The 17,336-nt window shown below is 40.8% G+C and overlaps 1 protein-coding gene across 2 annotated transcripts in view; it reads left to right on the top strand.

Moving 5' to 3' along the window:
• The window catches only part of nlrc5 (NLR family, CARD domain containing 5), a 175,336-nt gene that overhangs the window by 89,812 nt on the left and 68,188 nt on the right, over nucleotides 1-17,336 (top strand). For both annotated transcript variants that reach the window (XM_060838192.1, XM_060838191.1), the window contains 11 exons: nucleotides 1,607-1,654; nucleotides 2,998-3,087; nucleotides 3,282-3,365; nucleotides 4,730-4,813; nucleotides 5,507-5,596; nucleotides 8,565-8,609; nucleotides 10,317-10,367; nucleotides 12,757-12,840; nucleotides 13,213-13,296; nucleotides 14,302-14,391; nucleotides 16,522-16,584. In XM_060838192.1, coding sequence (XP_060694175.1) covers nucleotides 1,607-1,654; nucleotides 2,998-3,087; nucleotides 3,282-3,365; nucleotides 4,730-4,813; nucleotides 5,507-5,596; nucleotides 8,565-8,609; nucleotides 10,317-10,367; nucleotides 12,757-12,840; nucleotides 13,213-13,296; nucleotides 14,302-14,391; nucleotides 16,522-16,584 — 813 coding nt within the window. The remainder of the gene's footprint in view (nucleotides 1-1,606; nucleotides 1,655-2,997; nucleotides 3,088-3,281; nucleotides 3,366-4,729; nucleotides 4,814-5,506; nucleotides 5,597-8,564; nucleotides 8,610-10,316; nucleotides 10,368-12,756; nucleotides 12,841-13,212; nucleotides 13,297-14,301; nucleotides 14,392-16,521; nucleotides 16,585-17,336) is intronic.

Raw genomic sequence — 17,336 nt, 5'->3', positions numbered from 1 at the left:
GAAGGCTACTTGTTCCATGGACTACGTGCAATCATCTCACCCAGATAAAGACTGCCTTCCTTCTGTGAGTTACAGAGGAACCTCGATTATCCAACATTCAATTATCCGAATTTCGGATTATCCAAACAAGATCGCAGGGTTCCGATGCTTGGGTAAACTGTGTTATCTGGCATTCAATTATCCGACAAAATACTCCCCGCCCATGTTGTTCGGATAATCGAGGTGCCTGTGTATTCCAAGATGCAAGAAGCTGGTGTCCCTGTTGTTTTCCCTGAGCCTTTGCTCTTTACTTAACCACCTAATTACTTTCCTAACCAGCACACATCAAATTGCCCTCCAGTGCCAAGGTAAAAAAAGTCACCGCCAGATTTGAAATACAAATTAGAACCTTCTTTCACATATGGAATCCCTGTTCCCCTTATATTTGAAAAAAGTCTACAGCCACAATAGGTTTTAATCAATAAACATTATAAAGAGAATAACCGAGAGGGTCAATACATTTCTAGTTAGTGACTTAGATTAGACATTTCTAGGGGAAGCCTGAGAGAAAGGGAGGAAGGCAATTGTGGATTGGCAAGTGTCCCTCCTGATTGGTTGCTGTACTATTGGTGGAAGATTGTTGGAAACACTGGGTAAACAAGATTTCCATTGATTATCAGCTGATTAGGGAAAATCCCAGTGAATATTCCCAGTATCTCAGTCAAAGGCTATTTCATTTTGTAAATGGCCTTTCCTTTTCAGGTAGCTTGATAGGTTGTAAATAACAGTTGTTTAGTATACAGAACACTCACTTTGTTTTGTCATCAGAATGAATGAAGTTTACCATCACAGCTACACTGTATTGAAATGGTTCAGAAGATAATTTTCATCTCATGGAATGAGTGGGAGTAGAGCCTCCAGTATTTACATGATGTACAATATTTACTAATGTTACTTCAGAGAGTTAGTAAAAGGTTCTGGGTATAGCAATGTTGGGCAGGTTTATGCCTCTGAACAGCAGTAGTCAAGTCCCCATCACCAAAGTGGTTGAAATGCACAGGTCAGCAAAACCATTTCAATAAAATCTCTTGGAGGAGAAAGTGAGGTCTGCAGATGCTGGAGATCAGAGCTAAAATGTGTTGCTGGAAAAGCGCAGCAGGTCAGGCAGCATCCAAGGAACAGGAGATTCGACGTTTCGGGCTGCCTGACCTGCTGCACTTTTCCAGCAACACATTTTCAGCAATAAAATCCTTGCCTGTTTAAAACTAATTTGGATTATGTCCTTATCCAAATTGTGACCACCCTGCCATTTTAAAAACCCAGATTGCTGAAGACTGCAGTCTGCTCTCACAATCACGTGTTTATTTATTTAATTTTGTTTTTGGTTATCCCTTATAACTCTGAAGAGGTTTTATAAGGGATAACTTATAATGGTGACGACAGTGCGTACATTGTAGATACTTGCAATATACTGTTGGTTAGGGAGTTGACCCGGTGACATCTGGGAAATTTGTCCGAGTGAGGGTGATGGTGATCTTGTAGGTGGAAAGATTTAGAATACCACACTGTTTAACAGTATTAGTTTGATGTTAAATTGACTTCATCTCTCTTTTCGTTCCTATTTTAGTCTGGGGAAGAGTGGAAAAGGATTAATTAAGTTCCATGGGAAATGCAGGTAATTTGACTCTTCTTTGGATTATCAGCATTTTAAAGAAGTATTTAAGTTTACTGCCAAATATCTCAAAGAACTTCCCAACGTGAGCTACTTTGCACTGAAGTGCAGCAACATTTGGTGGAGCTGCCATTTTGTGTTCTAAAAGATTGGGCAAACAGTTTTTTACAATTAGCTTTAGGCCAGTTTTGTTGCAGAGTAAATGAGAATCTCAGATTTGTGGGGAGTTTATTAAGTGAGTACTAGCAGGCAGGGTGTCCTGCAGACACCCTGTTATTGGTATAACCTTAATGGGAAAAGGAGCTGGTAAGTAGGCTTCCCACTGGATTAACCTGACCTCTGTATTCAGACGCACCAGGGGAAGAGATAAGTCCAGGCGTGTTGATCTGGATGCCAATTGACTTGTTTACATTCAGCTTTCACAGGTTCACAGTATTATTCAATTCAAAAACATTGAAGAAGTAAAAGGCATTGTGTCCCTCAGGTCACCTTCAAACAATACATGCCTTTTCTGTTTTAGACTGAATTATGTTTCCTTGCAATTTGTTTTCTCCATTACGATCATGTTGAGTTCTGCTAAGTCTCAGTTCATTACTTGGTGCTCAAAATTTATCCTGCTCATTTTTCCTGCTCTCTATTCATAGAGTCATAGAGATGTACAGCACAGAAACAGACCTTTTGGTCCAACCATGCCGACCAGATATCCCAACCTATTCTGTTCCCATTTGCCAGCACTTAGCCTTTATCCCTCTTAAACCCTTCCTATTCATATAACCATCCAGATGCCTTTTAAATGTTGTAATTGTACCAGCCTCCACCAGTTCCTCTGGCAGCTCATTCCATACATGCACCACCCTCTCCTGTCCTTCTCCCTTTTAAAAGTGCCATTATTTTGACGTCATGTCTCCAAAGTTGCAAAACAATGCAACAGCATATAAAACAGTCATTGCTACTCCTGGAATTCGAGGAAATTATCTCCAACACCTAAAATACCTCAAAAAAGGAGCAGCTCCTACAGCCATGATTTTTTTCTGTCCTCCATATTGAGTTACCCAGAATCCTCAATGAGAGAGTTTGCACTGTTTTGATATCCATTTTTATAATAAAGATAGAGAGACACTAACACAATCAGATTTAGATTTACAAAGATGATACCTAAGAAGTCATACTTATCACATTCAAAAACTTTCAGGACCTTTTGTCCAAATTTGTGCATTATGCAGAATTCTGATTTCCCATTCAGATTAATGACATCCTATGACAAAAAAGGTACAAAATTAATCTTTATCTGCATGAAACTACAGCGAGTGATGGTCAGATGATTTATTTTGTTGCACTTTCTCCAGACTTCAAAGGGTAAACGAATTCCAAGAATCAGCATTGTCATTTGAAACACAACATGGAAAACAAGATATATCTGTGTCAAAAAAAATTAGGTATGAATATTTCATCACAAAAATATAATGTAATTGCAGAACCTTTTTGAAATATAAAAGAGTGTTGGAAACACTAATTTTATTCCAGCATATAAGGAATTCTTACCAGTTATTTCAGAAATTTAGAGTCTTTTATGTGCGGCTTTACTTTTTAATGATTCATTTCCACTTATATTTGGTCCTTTGCGTTATAGACTTGAAGATTGTAAAACGGATGTTGAAACTATGGGAAACCTCTGTTTGATACTTGAACAGTGTTCTGGACTTACAGAGCTTGAGTAAGTACAAGATATTGATGAAAAACAGACAAGAGAAACACCATCGGATATAGACACCAAAGGTCAAACACTTCTTTTCAGTCAACCCAGTAATGGCAGTCAGCACTTGACCTTTGGTTGATGCTTGGAGTGCTATATCTGGGAAAAGGGGATGTGTAATCTGTTGAATATTGCCAGTTTCAAATGACTTCTATCAGAAAATAAATTTAAAAATTCATGCCAAAAATACTCGGCAGAGAAACACAATTTTTAAAACTTCCTTTGGAAGAAAATGCTGACATGAACAACAGACAGTTGGGCGAGGTAGCCAGGAGTTGGACTTTTCATTTCACCCCTCTTCCCAGTCTGCCAAAGTGGGGAGACGCTACCAATGCACATTCTACAATATCACTTGGTAATTACACTGAAGTCACACTCATCACAAGCATCATCCAAAACCCCATAAGCTGCTTTCCACAAACTGGTGACTGTGCGTGCACAAAGCAAAATACACAGAACTGACACTCCAGGAAGCATGTGTTTCTTTTTGTTTAAAACTGGATAAGCAAATTATCATCAGACTTGTAGTTGGCAAAAAGATGTCCAGTACGTTTTGTACAAATGAGCAAATTCACGAAAGTCAAGTAGGTACACAAATAGTGGGACTTTACTGCAGATTTGTGATCCTGATCCTGGAGGACCGTATTGGAGTGAAATTTCTTCCAGTAATTTCAGGAGAACGGTGTGTGCGCTGTGCTGTATTCGATCATTTGAAATGTTCAGGCTGTTACTTGGAGAGTATGGCCATTTTATAAACTTACCACGCAATCGTTTTCGTGAAGAGCACAGTTGGTGTTCCCAACTGTGCCGTCAAAACATTAAAAATGTGCTGATTGAGGAATTACTGCAGATAGTAAATATTCACTCAGACTCTCATGCCAGCTGAACATAAGGCTATACTGTTCACCGTATGCCTTTGGTAATGTGTAGGCTGACATCTAATGTACTTGCAATGCTGTTGGGTGTAGTGTAACAGGAGCCTGAAGTCAGATGTTTACATTTTGAAAGCGCAATAATTGAGCGAGATGAGAAGCTATCTCACCATATTCTTGGAATCAATGGCCTGGAATTTTAGTGGAAATTCTCTATATCTACCCGTAAACTTTAGCAGAAGATTAGCAAAAATATCAATGGAGACACAGAGTAGACAAGTAGGAGTGAGTCTTGGCACTGTGCATGTAGATATTCTGCTGGCGTTAATTTGTCCCAGGTAAATTCATGTGCTACAATGTATTCAGATGTGTAAATACTTTTAAGAATTAATTGCAAATTACCTAAAGAGGTTACTGTTTATCTGGCTTGACCTATATTCTATCCTCTTGCAGCTTGTCAAATAATGCACTGAGTGACGACGTCATCACAGAACTACTGAATCATCTGCCAAACCTTCGTGACTTGAAGATTTTGACGTAATCCATTCAATGTTCTTTATCATTGCCATGTTATGTTTAGAGTCTCCAAGAACACTGCCTAACATTTAAAAATTCTCACAACTGCTGTTGGTTAAATGTCCTAAAATAGCAGGAAGGGTGGCATTGAGGAGAAGCCCACTTACAAATGGAATTAGTTGTTGACCGTCCACTGAGAACTTGCACTGTTCCTAAATAAGCTGTGCTGGGATTTTTGTGGATTGAATCTGCATCTTACTGGCATTAGAGTGGCTTGTTAGCCGCTCATCTGGCTTAAGTGCCAACCTGTTGGATTGAAAGAACTCAGCCAGACAGGCCAACCTGTGCTGGTGTCTGTCCCTCAGTGCTGATCAATGGGGAGATAACATGTGAAAAGAGGAGGAAACGTTGATCTGAACATTCAGAATGTGTACTAATGGGGAATTGAAATATTTGCTTTTGTGCAACTCATTTTGTCTCAGTTGCTTGTAATTTATTTTCCTGTTGTGATATCAGTTGAATACTACAACACGCCAGCACTGTTAAAAATAACCTTGCGTGCAAGCTACCTTCCTAAGCCTTAAAAGCTCTGAGATTTTCTTAACCAGTTCATGGTAGCATACAGAAGGGTAGCCCATCTCTTTTCCCAAGCAAACTGCGTTCTGTTCATGCAGGAAAAACTCACTTGTTAATTTATCTTTCTGTACCTTGTAGCATTACAGATAACATTATTTCACCGGAGGCTATCCTTTTGCTGGCTAATTCTCTGAACATCTGTGAAAATGTGTTGAAAGTAGAAGTCAGGTAAGGGCAGAGAGATCATGCATAGAAATAAAATGCAATGATTGTACAATGAAAAGCAAACACAGTTCACTATGACACATCTGGTTGGAACAGTGAAACACGAGCTGTACAGGAGAGGCAATAGCCTAATGGTATTATTGCTAAACTACTGACTCAGGACATCTAGGTAATGTTCTGGGGATCCAGGTTCAAATCCCACTGCTGCAGAGGGTAGCTTTTGAATTCAGTAAAAATCTGGAATTAAGAGTTCAATGATGACCATGAATCCATTTCCAATTGTTGGGGAAGAGCCCATCTGGTTTACTAATCCCCTTTAGGGAAGGAAATCTGCCATCCTTATCTGGTCTGGCCTACGTGTGGTTCCAGACCCACAACAAAGCAGTTGACTCTCGACAGTTAGGGATTGGCAACACCCTCATCCCATGAATGAGTTTTTTAAAAAAAAATGGCTTCCAACTCTGTTGGCTTGAATAAGCCATCTTAGCTATCACCCTGATGGGAATTTCTGAAGACCATTAGATATCTAGCTCCCAATGTCAAGTGGACAAGGAGTGAGGGAGGAAAGTCAGAGTTGAAGTAGGCCAATCAGAACCTTCCTCCTGTTCCACCATGTGATCAGACCATGGCTAGTCTGTATGTTAACATTGAATTACCACCTTGAGTCAAAAATCCTTAGCAGCCATATAGTACATAACTTTAAAGCGGAGATTCAGAGACTTATCAGTTAGCGTCCCCTCAAGAGTCTTTTTGGGATACTTCCAGAGTCTAGATTAGAGTGGTGCTGGAAAATCACAGCAGTTCAGGCAGCATTCGAGGAGCAGTAAAATCGACGTTTTGGGCAAAAGCCCTTCATCAGGAATACAGGCAGAGAGCCTGAAGGATGGAGAGATAAGTGAGAGGAGTGTGGGGGTGGGGAGAAAATAGCATAGAGTACAATAGGTGAGTGGGGGAGGGGATGAAGGTGATAGGTTAGGGAGGAGGGTGGAGTGGATAGGTGGAAAAGAAGATAGGCAGGTAGGACAAGTCATGGGGACGGTGCTGAGCTGGAAGTTTCTAACTGGAGTGAGGTGGGGTAAGGGGAAATGAGGAAACTGTTGAAGTCCACATTGATGCCCTGGGGTTGAAGTTTTCCGAGGCAGAAGATGAGGCGTTCTTCCTCCAGGCATCTGGTGGTGAGGGAGCGGTGGTGAAGGAGGCCCAGGACCTCCATGTCCTCGACAGAGTGGGAGGGGGAATTGAAATGTTGGGCCACAGGGCGCTGTGGTTGGTACTTCCAGAGGTCCAGTCAAATGTTTACATTTTTCCCAGGAACTGCTTCACATCAACCACAAACAGAAAGACTTGGAGTTGCAATGCGATAAGCAGTTCTCAGCTATTCCTTTATTTTTATGCCCATTTTTAGTGGAGATTCCAGACAGAGAAGTGGGAATTGAGTCATGGAGCTACTGCTCCAGTTTTAAGGACTCTTCTGGAATTTTCTGCGGCAGTGACCATGGCGACAGTTGAAACAGCTGAATTGAGGGATGGTGAATGTAAATCATTGTTCTATATTTCATTCCAAGACATCAGGAGATTCTCTTCCGTTCTGGAGTCCTGAGGTTAAATGAGAACAAGGATGGGCGGAGGGTGTTGAAGCTTGGGAGGAGTTGGGGGGATGTGGGAGGGGTAGGGGAGCTGTAAAAAGACAGCCATCTTGCTTCACATAGGTTAATTATAGAAGTGATTAATTGCACAAGGAAATTAACAACGGGTAAAAAGTATTCTTCAAACATTTATTGTCAGTAGCACTGCTGTGAATATTTCAGTCTGTCTGCCTTGAGTAAATTAGTTGAGGTCAGAAAAGGGTCACAAAACTCTCAAGAAAACTTGGGCCTCATCCAAATAATTTTCCCCATATTTAGATTGTAGTCTTTCCTAGAATTCTATACTATGTTACTCATTCCATATATGCATGTTTTACAAATTTATACATGTACATGATTTACTGCAAAACTGGGAACTGGTAAAAAAAATCAAATAGCATAATTTAGACCAGGCCCGAAATGATTATTGATTTTGTAAATTAGACACAGAATCGTTTGATTGAATCCACAGCATGGAGCTAGGCTAATGGAGTCCTTTCTGATTGATTTATTTGCAATTATTTGAAGTACCGTTATAATCTAGGCAAGTATAGGGTAGCAAGTACATGCCCTGTAAAATCCCACAAGAATCGCTCAAATGAATGAGAAGTTGTGCTGTTTTTAGTAGTGAGGTTAAGAGAGCTTTACTTATCATGGTACAGGCCTTTAACATTTTCCTGAGAGATCGCAATAAGCTGCATCTCCATTTTTAGGCTCTGATTCGAAAGATTGTTTTTACAGTAATGGTGGTCTCTTTAATGATTGTAACCTTTTGTGCCCCCCACCCACCCACCCGCATTCTTCAGTATCTCTTCCACATTCATGACCGTCAGTCAAAAGACCTTTCTTTCTAATAGCGTCAATCTCAGTCAGATACAATGGAAAGAAGGTCAAATGAATGATCTTGTTTAGGTCTTGAACTAATATGAAGAAAGCAGTAATTGTAGTCTGTATGTATGACAGTTAGGAATATTCCTGTGATGAAATAAAAAAGGTTAATGAGCCTGATTTCTCACTGTTTTCCAAACAGTTTCTTTCAGTCACTGCAGTGAATGCTCTCATAGCCTCATAAAGAGAAGTTCTGTTGTATTACCAGCAGTGTCCCACAGTACCTCCAGCAGTAGACTGACAGAAACACTGGAGAAACAGCTCAGACTAGGAGAGATCAGTCTCATGCCCAGTGGACTTTCAGAGCCAGCAAACTCGTTCTGAAAGATATGTGCCCTTCTTAATAATCCAGCCCCAACCCCTTCTTCCCTGACCGAGCCCTACAATAGTGATTAAGCACTATCCAAATGTACAAGAGAGGAACAAAATCACAACATCTCAGCTGTTTTCTGTTACAGAGCAAGTGGGAGAGCCTCAATAAGACTTGAGAAGAAAGTTTACAGGTAATATATTTTCAATACGTTATTGATTCTCTTTCACGAATATGTGGATAAATACAGACATGCACACCCGCATACAGTCTCATCCTTCAACATGCCTTTATTGGTCAGAGTATTGAGTATAAGGGTTGGAATGCTGTATTGTGGCTGTACGGGACATTGGTTAGGCCACGTTTGGAATATTGCATGCAATTCTGGTCTCTATCCTATAGAAAGGATGGTATGAAATTTGAAAGGGTTCTGTAAAGATTTACATGCATGTTAGCAGGGTTGGAGCTACAGCGAGAGGCTGAATAATATGGGGCTATTTTCCCTGAAGCACTCGCGGCTGAGGGTGACGTTATAGAGGTTTATAAGATCATGAAGGGTATTGTTAGGGTAAATAGACAAGGTCTTTTCCCTGGGGTGGAGGAATCCGAAACTAGAGGGCATAGGTTTAAAGTAAGAGGGCAAAGCTTTAAAAAGGACCTAAGGGGCACCTTTTTCATGCAGAGGGTGGTGCTTGTACAGAATGAGCTGCCAGAGGAAGCGATGGAGGCTGGTACAATAACAACATTTAAGAGGCATCTGGATGGGTATATGAATAGGAAGGGTTTAGAGGGTTATGGGCCAAACACTAGCAAATGGGATTAGATTAGTTTAGGATATCTGATCGTCATGGACGAGTTGGACTGACAGGTCTGCTGCATGCTGTACAACTCTATGAATCTAAGTCACTTCTTAAAATTTATCGCTTTGGCCCAGGGCAGGTACAACCATGGGGGTGAACAAATAGGGCAGCAAAATGTAAGGGGTGGTAAAACAATGAGTGAACTTTGACTGGCATGGACGAGTTGGACTGAAAGGTCTATTTCCGTGCTGTGCATCACCATATTATGCGCAGTTTACAAATCTATACATGTACATGATTTACTCCAAAACTGGGAACTGGTAAGTAATATCAAAGAGTGTAATTTAGTCTAGACCACTGCACCAAAATGATTCTTGATTTTGTAAATTACACATAAAATCCTCTAGTTTAATATCTCCTTCTGTGGTTTGAAGTTACACTTTATTTTAGAATGCACCTGTAAAGCACCTTGGGATACTCCACCAATTGAAGGTGCTATATAAATTTACACCATTCCATGTCTTCACTTCCCACTGTGTACTTCTCTGTGTTATCATCAGTTTACTGAAATCTTTTGTAATACTTGCTCTGTGTTAATCGATCATAGTTAGCAGCAGTACTGTCATATTAGTGTTGAAAAGCCCTGTCTACTTTACCTCCTCCACTTTGCAGTTCTTTTTCCACTGCAGTCAGTGTAAACTTATTAATATTGTAATATGGACCAATTAAAATTATGAACAACTCCATATAAAAGATTTTTGCTAGTTGTTTGCCCACTTCAGCTGATACTTAAAATATGAGTCAAAAAGTGTGGTGCTGGAAAAGCACAGCTGGTCAGGCAGAATCTGAAGATGCTGTGGAATCCGGAGATTCTCCTGACTGGCTGTGCTTTTCCAGCACCATACTTTTTGACTCTGACATCCAGCATCCACAGCCCCCACTTTCTCCTGATACTTAAAACGTGTTTGCAATAGAGAGGTTGCTGTCCTGTACCTCGTACCCTCAGTGTTTTGTTGTATGGAATCTCACTGTGGCAGTGTTTAGTAACAACCCTATTTGTGTGAGTTGCTTGTTAATGTTCTCCCTTTTTCTTTTTGCAGTCTTGAAGGAAATGGGAAGAAACCAGATCCCTTTCCCTCACAGATTCTCAGGTAATCATAGAATCCCCCACAGAGTGCCTATGTTGAGTCCATGCCAACCCTCGGAAGAGCATCTCACCCAGATCCATTCCCCCTACCTTATAATCCTGTATTTCCCATGGCTGCAGATCCCGGGACATGACAAGACAATTTAGTATGGGCAATCCACCTAACCTGAACATCTTTGGATTGTGGGAAGAAACTGAAGCACCCAGAGGAAACCCATTCAGACTCATCCAAGTGTGCAATTGCATGATGGGAAAATTGGCCAACTCCTGGTTGTAACATACACTTTGACTGTCCTTTGTATGAGCCCAGAGCCACTTGACACAGCACAAGTTATGACTACAACAAAGGTCAAAGCATTGCTAACATCAGCAGGATTTGAAGTAGGCTGAGTCCACATAAATTCTTTAACCTTGGTAGACCTTGGCAGAGCTTGATTAGACTGGCTCCATATAAATTCTGGGACACTGACAAAGCCCAAATAAAGACATTCCACAAAATTCTTTGAACCCCTAACAAGGACACGATTATAAGATGATGTATGTGGCACCAGGTTTCGGGACGTCAATATGACAAACCTCTGAAGTAATAACACAGATCATAATACAATGTACCGATCTAATGGATGACAAGCCTCTCGTAATAGTTATTGAAACCTATTGATAAGTTTTAAATATAAAGATTCCATCTTTTCTCTCTATAAGCATGAACTTGTGAGAGACTCAGAGGTGTGATCAACTCTTTTCCAAGTTCAGCCACTCTGCATGCAGTTTCCTTGTAAATAAAGACCGATTGTTTTGTCAGAACAAGTTTCATTGAATTTTGTTGAGTATAGCTCTCAGTTTTGTAGCTGTTTCTACACAAAGGTGGAATTGAACCCAGCTCCTTGGTGCTGAGAGGCAGTAATGTTAGCCACCGTGCCACCCTACATCCTTCACTGTCAACGGGGGGTGGTACCAGGAGACTGAAGAGTGGCGAATATTGTGCCCCTGTTCAAAAAAAGGGAATAGGGATAACCCCGGGAATTACAGGCCAGTTAGTCTTACTTCAGTGGAAGGCAAAGTAATGGAAAGAATACTGAGGGATAGGATTTATGAGTATCTGGAAAGACACTGCTTGATTAGGGACAGCCAGCACGGATTTGTGAGGAGTAGGTCTTGCCTTACAAGTCTTATTGAATTCTTTGAGGAGGTGACCAAGCATGTGGATGAGGATAGAGCAGTGGGTGTAGTACGTGGATTTTAGTAAGACATTTGATAAGCTTCCCCATGGTAGGCTTATGCGGAAAGTCAGGAGGCCTGGGATAGTGGGAAATTTGGCCAGTTGGATAGAGAACTGGCTAACCGGTCAAAGTCAGAGTGGTGGGAGATGGTAAGTATTCAGCCTGGAGTCCAGTTACAAGTGGAGTTCCGCAGGGATCAGTTCTGGGTCCTCTGCTGTTTGTAATTTTTATTAATGATTTGGAAGAAGGAGTCGAAGGGTGAGTCAGTAAATTTGCAGACAATACAAAGATTGGTGGAGTTGTGGATAGTGAGGAGGGCTGTTGTCAGCTGCAAAGGGACTTAGATATGATGCAGAGCTGGGCTGAGGAGTGGCAGATGGAATTCAACCCTGTCAAGTGTGAGGTTGTCCATTTTGGAAGGACAAATATGAATGCGGAATACAGGGTTAACGGTAGGGTTCTTAGTAAGGTGGAGGAGCAGAGGGATCTTGGGGTCTATGTTCATAGCTCTTTGAAAGTTGCCACTCGGGTGGATGGAGCTTGTAAGAAGGCCTATGGTGTATTAGCGTTCATTAGCAGAGGGATTGAATTCAAGAGTCGTGAGGTGATGTTGCAGCTGTACAGGACCTTGGTAAGGCCACATTTGGAGTACTGTGTGCAGTTCTGGTCACCTCATTTTAGGAAAGATGTGGAAGCTTTGGAGAGGGTGCAGAGAAGATTTACCAGGATGTTGCCTGGAATGGAGAATAGGTCATACGAGGATAGGTTGAGAGTGCTAGGCCTTTTCTCATTGAAAAGGGGAATAGATAGAGTAGACGGTCAGAGACTTTTTCCCTGGGTACAACAGAGTGTTACAAGGGGACATAAATTTAAGGTGAAGGGTGGAAGGTATAGGGGGGATGTCAGGGGTAGGTTTTTTACCCAGAGAGTGGTGGGGGCATGGAATGCACTGCCTGTGGGAGTGGCAGAGTCAGAATCATTGGTGACCTTTAAGTGACAATTGGATAGGTACATGGATAGGTGCTTAAACTAGGACAAATGTTCGGCACAACATCGTGGGCCGAAGGGCCTGTTCTGTGCTGTATTGTTCTATGTTCTATGTTCACCTTGTACTGTTGTGTGCTGCTTTAATTTGCAATGCAGAAGAATGAACATTATCCCTTGTTTTCTAAGTCTGAAGGAGTGTAACCTGGACAGGAAGAGTGTAGAAAGTCTATTCAAGATTCTCAAACACAGCAAAGACCTGACTGAGCTGGAGTAAGTACATTGTTGAGTGGAACTGTGTCTGTGTATGTGAAAAGTGTGGCTGGAGTTGTTGAGTTATCTGAGTTAGCACTCATTTACATGCCTTATGTCGTGGGAAGTGTGTCTCTTTTATCTGGTTTACAAGTTACAATCATGAACGTGCTTTGCAGCATCTGAAGGCTGCATTTGCAGTTTAACTGATGAAGAATACACTTTTAGTTTGGTGCTTGATGACAAACAGACAAAATGTAATTGAGAATGTAAAAGTTCACAATCTCCAGCAGAAGTCAACCTTCAAGGAAGCTTTTTTTAAATGGCCTAATAAAATGTTGATATGATTTATGTAGCTCTCCCATAAAATTCTGTTTATCAATCATGTTTTAGCCTGTCCTGCAATTTACTAGGAGATGAGGGAGTGCGGTATTTGCGGGATTCCTTACCAAAGCTGCAAGTTTTAAAAGTAATCGAGTGAGTATTTGCTTTTATTAATCAATGAATCTTAAAGATAAAGTTTATTTTCACAAAGGATCCTTTCATCATATTATAAAAGCAAAATATTAACTCTGCTTTGTCTGCACAGACCTGCTGAGTTTCTCCAGCAATTTGTTTTATTTTCTTTAAGTCATTTTCCTTTCCCACCATCAATCTGAATTGCAATTGCATGATTAAGAGTGATTCTTACAATTACATTACTGTATTGAAATGTAATCGAACAATGGTCACTTCACTTTTTGCTTGATACAATATATAAGGAGAATCAGGGGTCAAGAAGCCTATAAAGTCTATAAAGAATGATTGTTATAACTGAAGTTTAACTGTGCTTTGAGCCATCTTCTCTTGACCTTTTCTAATTGATTCTCTCAAATAAGCTGACTCGGAAATCTTATTACCCAAGCATTGCATTATAACCACATCCTATTGTTGAAGTCAAATTACAACATTTCAAATCTACTTGCTGCCCATACCATGATAGTAATGTGATGGATTGAATCTCCACTCTAGATGTTATGGTCTGACACTGTTGCCCACTATAGATGCCGATAGCTATAGAATAAGCCCCAAGTTGACTTAGTGCCATGTAGATCCAGCCCTCTTTAGGTTTTTACTCAATAGAAATGGAAGTAGGATGGGCCATCTGCAATGTAACTTTACACTAGAGAGCAAAGTGAAAATATATTCCAGTGCTTCCATCCAGATCATTCCATTAGAAGTACTGGGAATGGTCAAATAAATGGTTCAGCTACTTACAAATGTTGTGACTACCAATAATGAATACAGCAAATCATTGCTTCAAGAACTACAAGCAATATACTGAAAGGGAGCGTCTGCCTGTATTCTTGCAGTTTGTATTAAACCAAAGAAATTAGGTTAGCTGCATGGTCTATCAGATTTTCTTCCTTATTGTCTATTGTCGACAAAGTGAATCAGCACAATTTTACTAAAACCTGCGTTTTATGTCTGATCTGGCTGCAGTGTTAGCAACAACAGGATCTCCCCAGCTGGTGTTCTGTACCTGGTGGAATCTCTGCATACCTGCAGCAATGTGACAGAGGTTGAAGTGAGGTACGCACTCAGTACTCATCTTTTTAATTCAGAAATGGTTTGCTCTTTCTATCTTCATATTTGGTTATAATGTGGCCTCTGGGAGATCAGAAGCCATGATCTAAGCATCTCTGCACCAGCTGCTCTTTTTAGCCTGTTATTTTCTTGTGTTTATAAATATAGTGCAAATATGTAAATTGGTAGAAATCTGGCAGGTGGATTTCAATGTGAGTAAATATCAATTAAAGTACATAGGAGCAGGAAAGGACAAACTTTGTATCTTGCAGCAAAGAGACACACTTTGGTTTTATTCAGTGGAAATCTGGTAGTGGGCTAAAATTAACTTCCTGTTCAAGTGGCATCATATTTTGCTCAGAGATACCTAACAGGAGCAGGGTCAAGTCAGAGTCATAGAGATATACAGCATGGAAACACACCCTTCGGTCCAACTTATCCATGCCGACCAGATATCCTGACCTAATCTAGTCCCATTTGCCAGCACTTGGCCCATATACCTCCAAATCCTTCCTATACATATTCCCATCCAGATGTCTTTTAAGGGTTGTAACTGTACCAACCTCTACTACATCCTCTGGCAGCTCATTCCATATACACACACACACCACCTTCTGTCTGAAAAAAGTTGCCCCTTAAGTCTCTTCTATATCTGTCCTGTACAGCTACAACATAGCCTTCCAACTCCTATACTCAGTGCTCTGACCAATAAAGGAAAGTATACCAAATGCTTTCTTCACTACCCTACCTACCTGTGACTCTACTTTCAAGGAACTATGAACCTGCACTCCAAGATCTCTTTGTTCAGCAACATCCCCCAGGACCTTACCATTAAGTGTATAGATCCTGCTCTCATTTGCTTTTCCAAAACGCAGCGCCTTGCATTTTTCTAAATTAAACTCGATCTGCCACTCCTCAGCTCATTGTCCCATCTGATCAAGATCTTGTTGTACTCTGAGGTAACCTTCTTCACTGTTCACTACACCTCAAATCTGCAAACTTACTAACTATATCTCTTATGCTCACATCCAAATCATTTATATAAATAACAATAAGCAATGGACCCAGCACCGATCCTTGTGGCACTCCACTGGTCACAGGCCTCCAGTCTGAAAATAAACTTTCCACACCACCCTCTGTTTTCTACCTTCGAGTCAGTTCTGTATCCAAATGGCTAGTTCTCCCTGTGTTCCATGAGATCTAATCTTTTTAACCAGTCTCCCATGGAACCTTGTTAAATGCCTTACTGAAGTCTGTGTAGATCCCATCCACCACTCTTCCCTCATTAATCCTCTTTGTTACTTCTTCAAAACACTCAATCTAGTTCATGAGACATGATTTCTCATGCACAAATCCATGCTGACTATCCATAATCATTCCTTGCCTTTCCAAATACATGTAAATCATGTCTCTCAGGATTCCCTCCAACTTGCCCACCACAGATGTCAGGTTCTATAGCTTCCTGGCTTTTCCTTACTGTCTTTCTTAAATAGTGGCATCACATTAACCAAACTGCAAGTGACTATTTTAAAGGCTAAGAAAGAATACACATTGGGTATGATATAAATGTTTAGTATGAAGCAAAGTACATTCTATACCAGGATGAGTCTGTAGGCTGTGGGTCCACAAGTGAAAAAGAATTATAATGACTTGTTCAGATAAATTGATTGTCTTCAAGAGCCCATAATTTGGGACTTTTAATTTGACAGGAGCCTGCCTCTGTGCCAATCAAGGGGGTGCTCCTGGTAGAAGCCCAATTAATGAGTAAACATCAAACCACAACACCAATATGTAAAGTCACATGGTGGCACTGCAACATGGCAGTGGATTAACCATTCATTGAGTCCAGGATTTAGCGAGATGAGGTGTAGTGATAATGAAGAATTTCATAAAGGAAATCCATTAGAGTCCCATGCAACTGCAGCAGTTCACTGTGTTAGAACTTGGTGCAATTAAATGGGTGGGCCATCACTTTGAATATCAGGCACTCAATGTGGATCCAGTTCACATCGGATTTAGGCTCTATCTAAAGATCGGTTTGAGATCAGCTCTTACAGTAAATCCTTTATCCAGTTTTGTGGGTGGGACATTTTAATATAGATGATGTTTGTTTGATGGTTTTCTTCATTTGCATAGTTTGGCTTCACCTGGAAGATCCCTAATAAAGCTTGCGAGGAGATATGAAAAGAAAGTGTGCAGGTGAGTGAGTTCTTTGGTTATGTATGAGTGTGATTATTGTGCCATCATTATAGTTCAAAGTAGTTAGGTCCCCAAACAGCAGCAATGCCCCAGTTTTTGTTTTGGGATTGAGGGTGCAGATGTGGGAGAAATTGTAGTTATGCAAACCTCACCTTTATAAATGACTGCTGACACTATTTTGCAAGGTTTGTGAAGGTTTGTAGCTCAGGTTGAGGTTTAGGGTGTAGGTTTGCTCGCTGAGCTGTAGGTTTGATATCCAGACCTTTCATTACCTGGCTAGGTAACATCATCAGTGGCAACCTCCAAGTGAAGCGAAGCTGTTGTCTCCTGCTTTCTATTTATATCTTTCTCCAGGATGGGGTTCCTGGGGTTTGTGGTGATGTCATTTCCTGTTTGCTTTCTGAGGGGTTGATAGACGGTATCTAGATCTATATAGATCTAGATACCGTCTATCAATAGATGGGACAACATATCTATCCTGGGACAGGCTCTCTGCCTTTATTCCTGATGAAGGGCTTTTGCCCGAAACATTGATTTTACTGCTCCTCGGATGCTGCCTGAACTGCTGTGCTCTTCCAGCACCACTCTAATCCAGGACTAGACAGGTTTGTTTGGTTCTGCAGACTTGCCTCAAATGCTCGCGTCACATTTGGCAACATCTTCACAAAATGGTGTCCAGAAACATATGCAGCTGATTGCCAATTTGAAACTCTGTGGACATTCTGTGTTCAAATCAAAGCAGTAAAAATGTG

The sequence above is a fragment of the Hemiscyllium ocellatum genome, chromosome 17, assembly GCF_020745735.1.
Source record: "Hemiscyllium ocellatum isolate sHemOce1 chromosome 17, sHemOce1.pat.X.cur, whole genome shotgun sequence".
NCBI lineage: Eukaryota > Metazoa > Chordata > Chondrichthyes > Orectolobiformes > Hemiscylliidae > Hemiscyllium > Hemiscyllium ocellatum.
The sequence above is the reverse complement of the archived record's forward strand: the minus strand, read 5'-3'. Positions and strand labels throughout refer to the sequence as shown.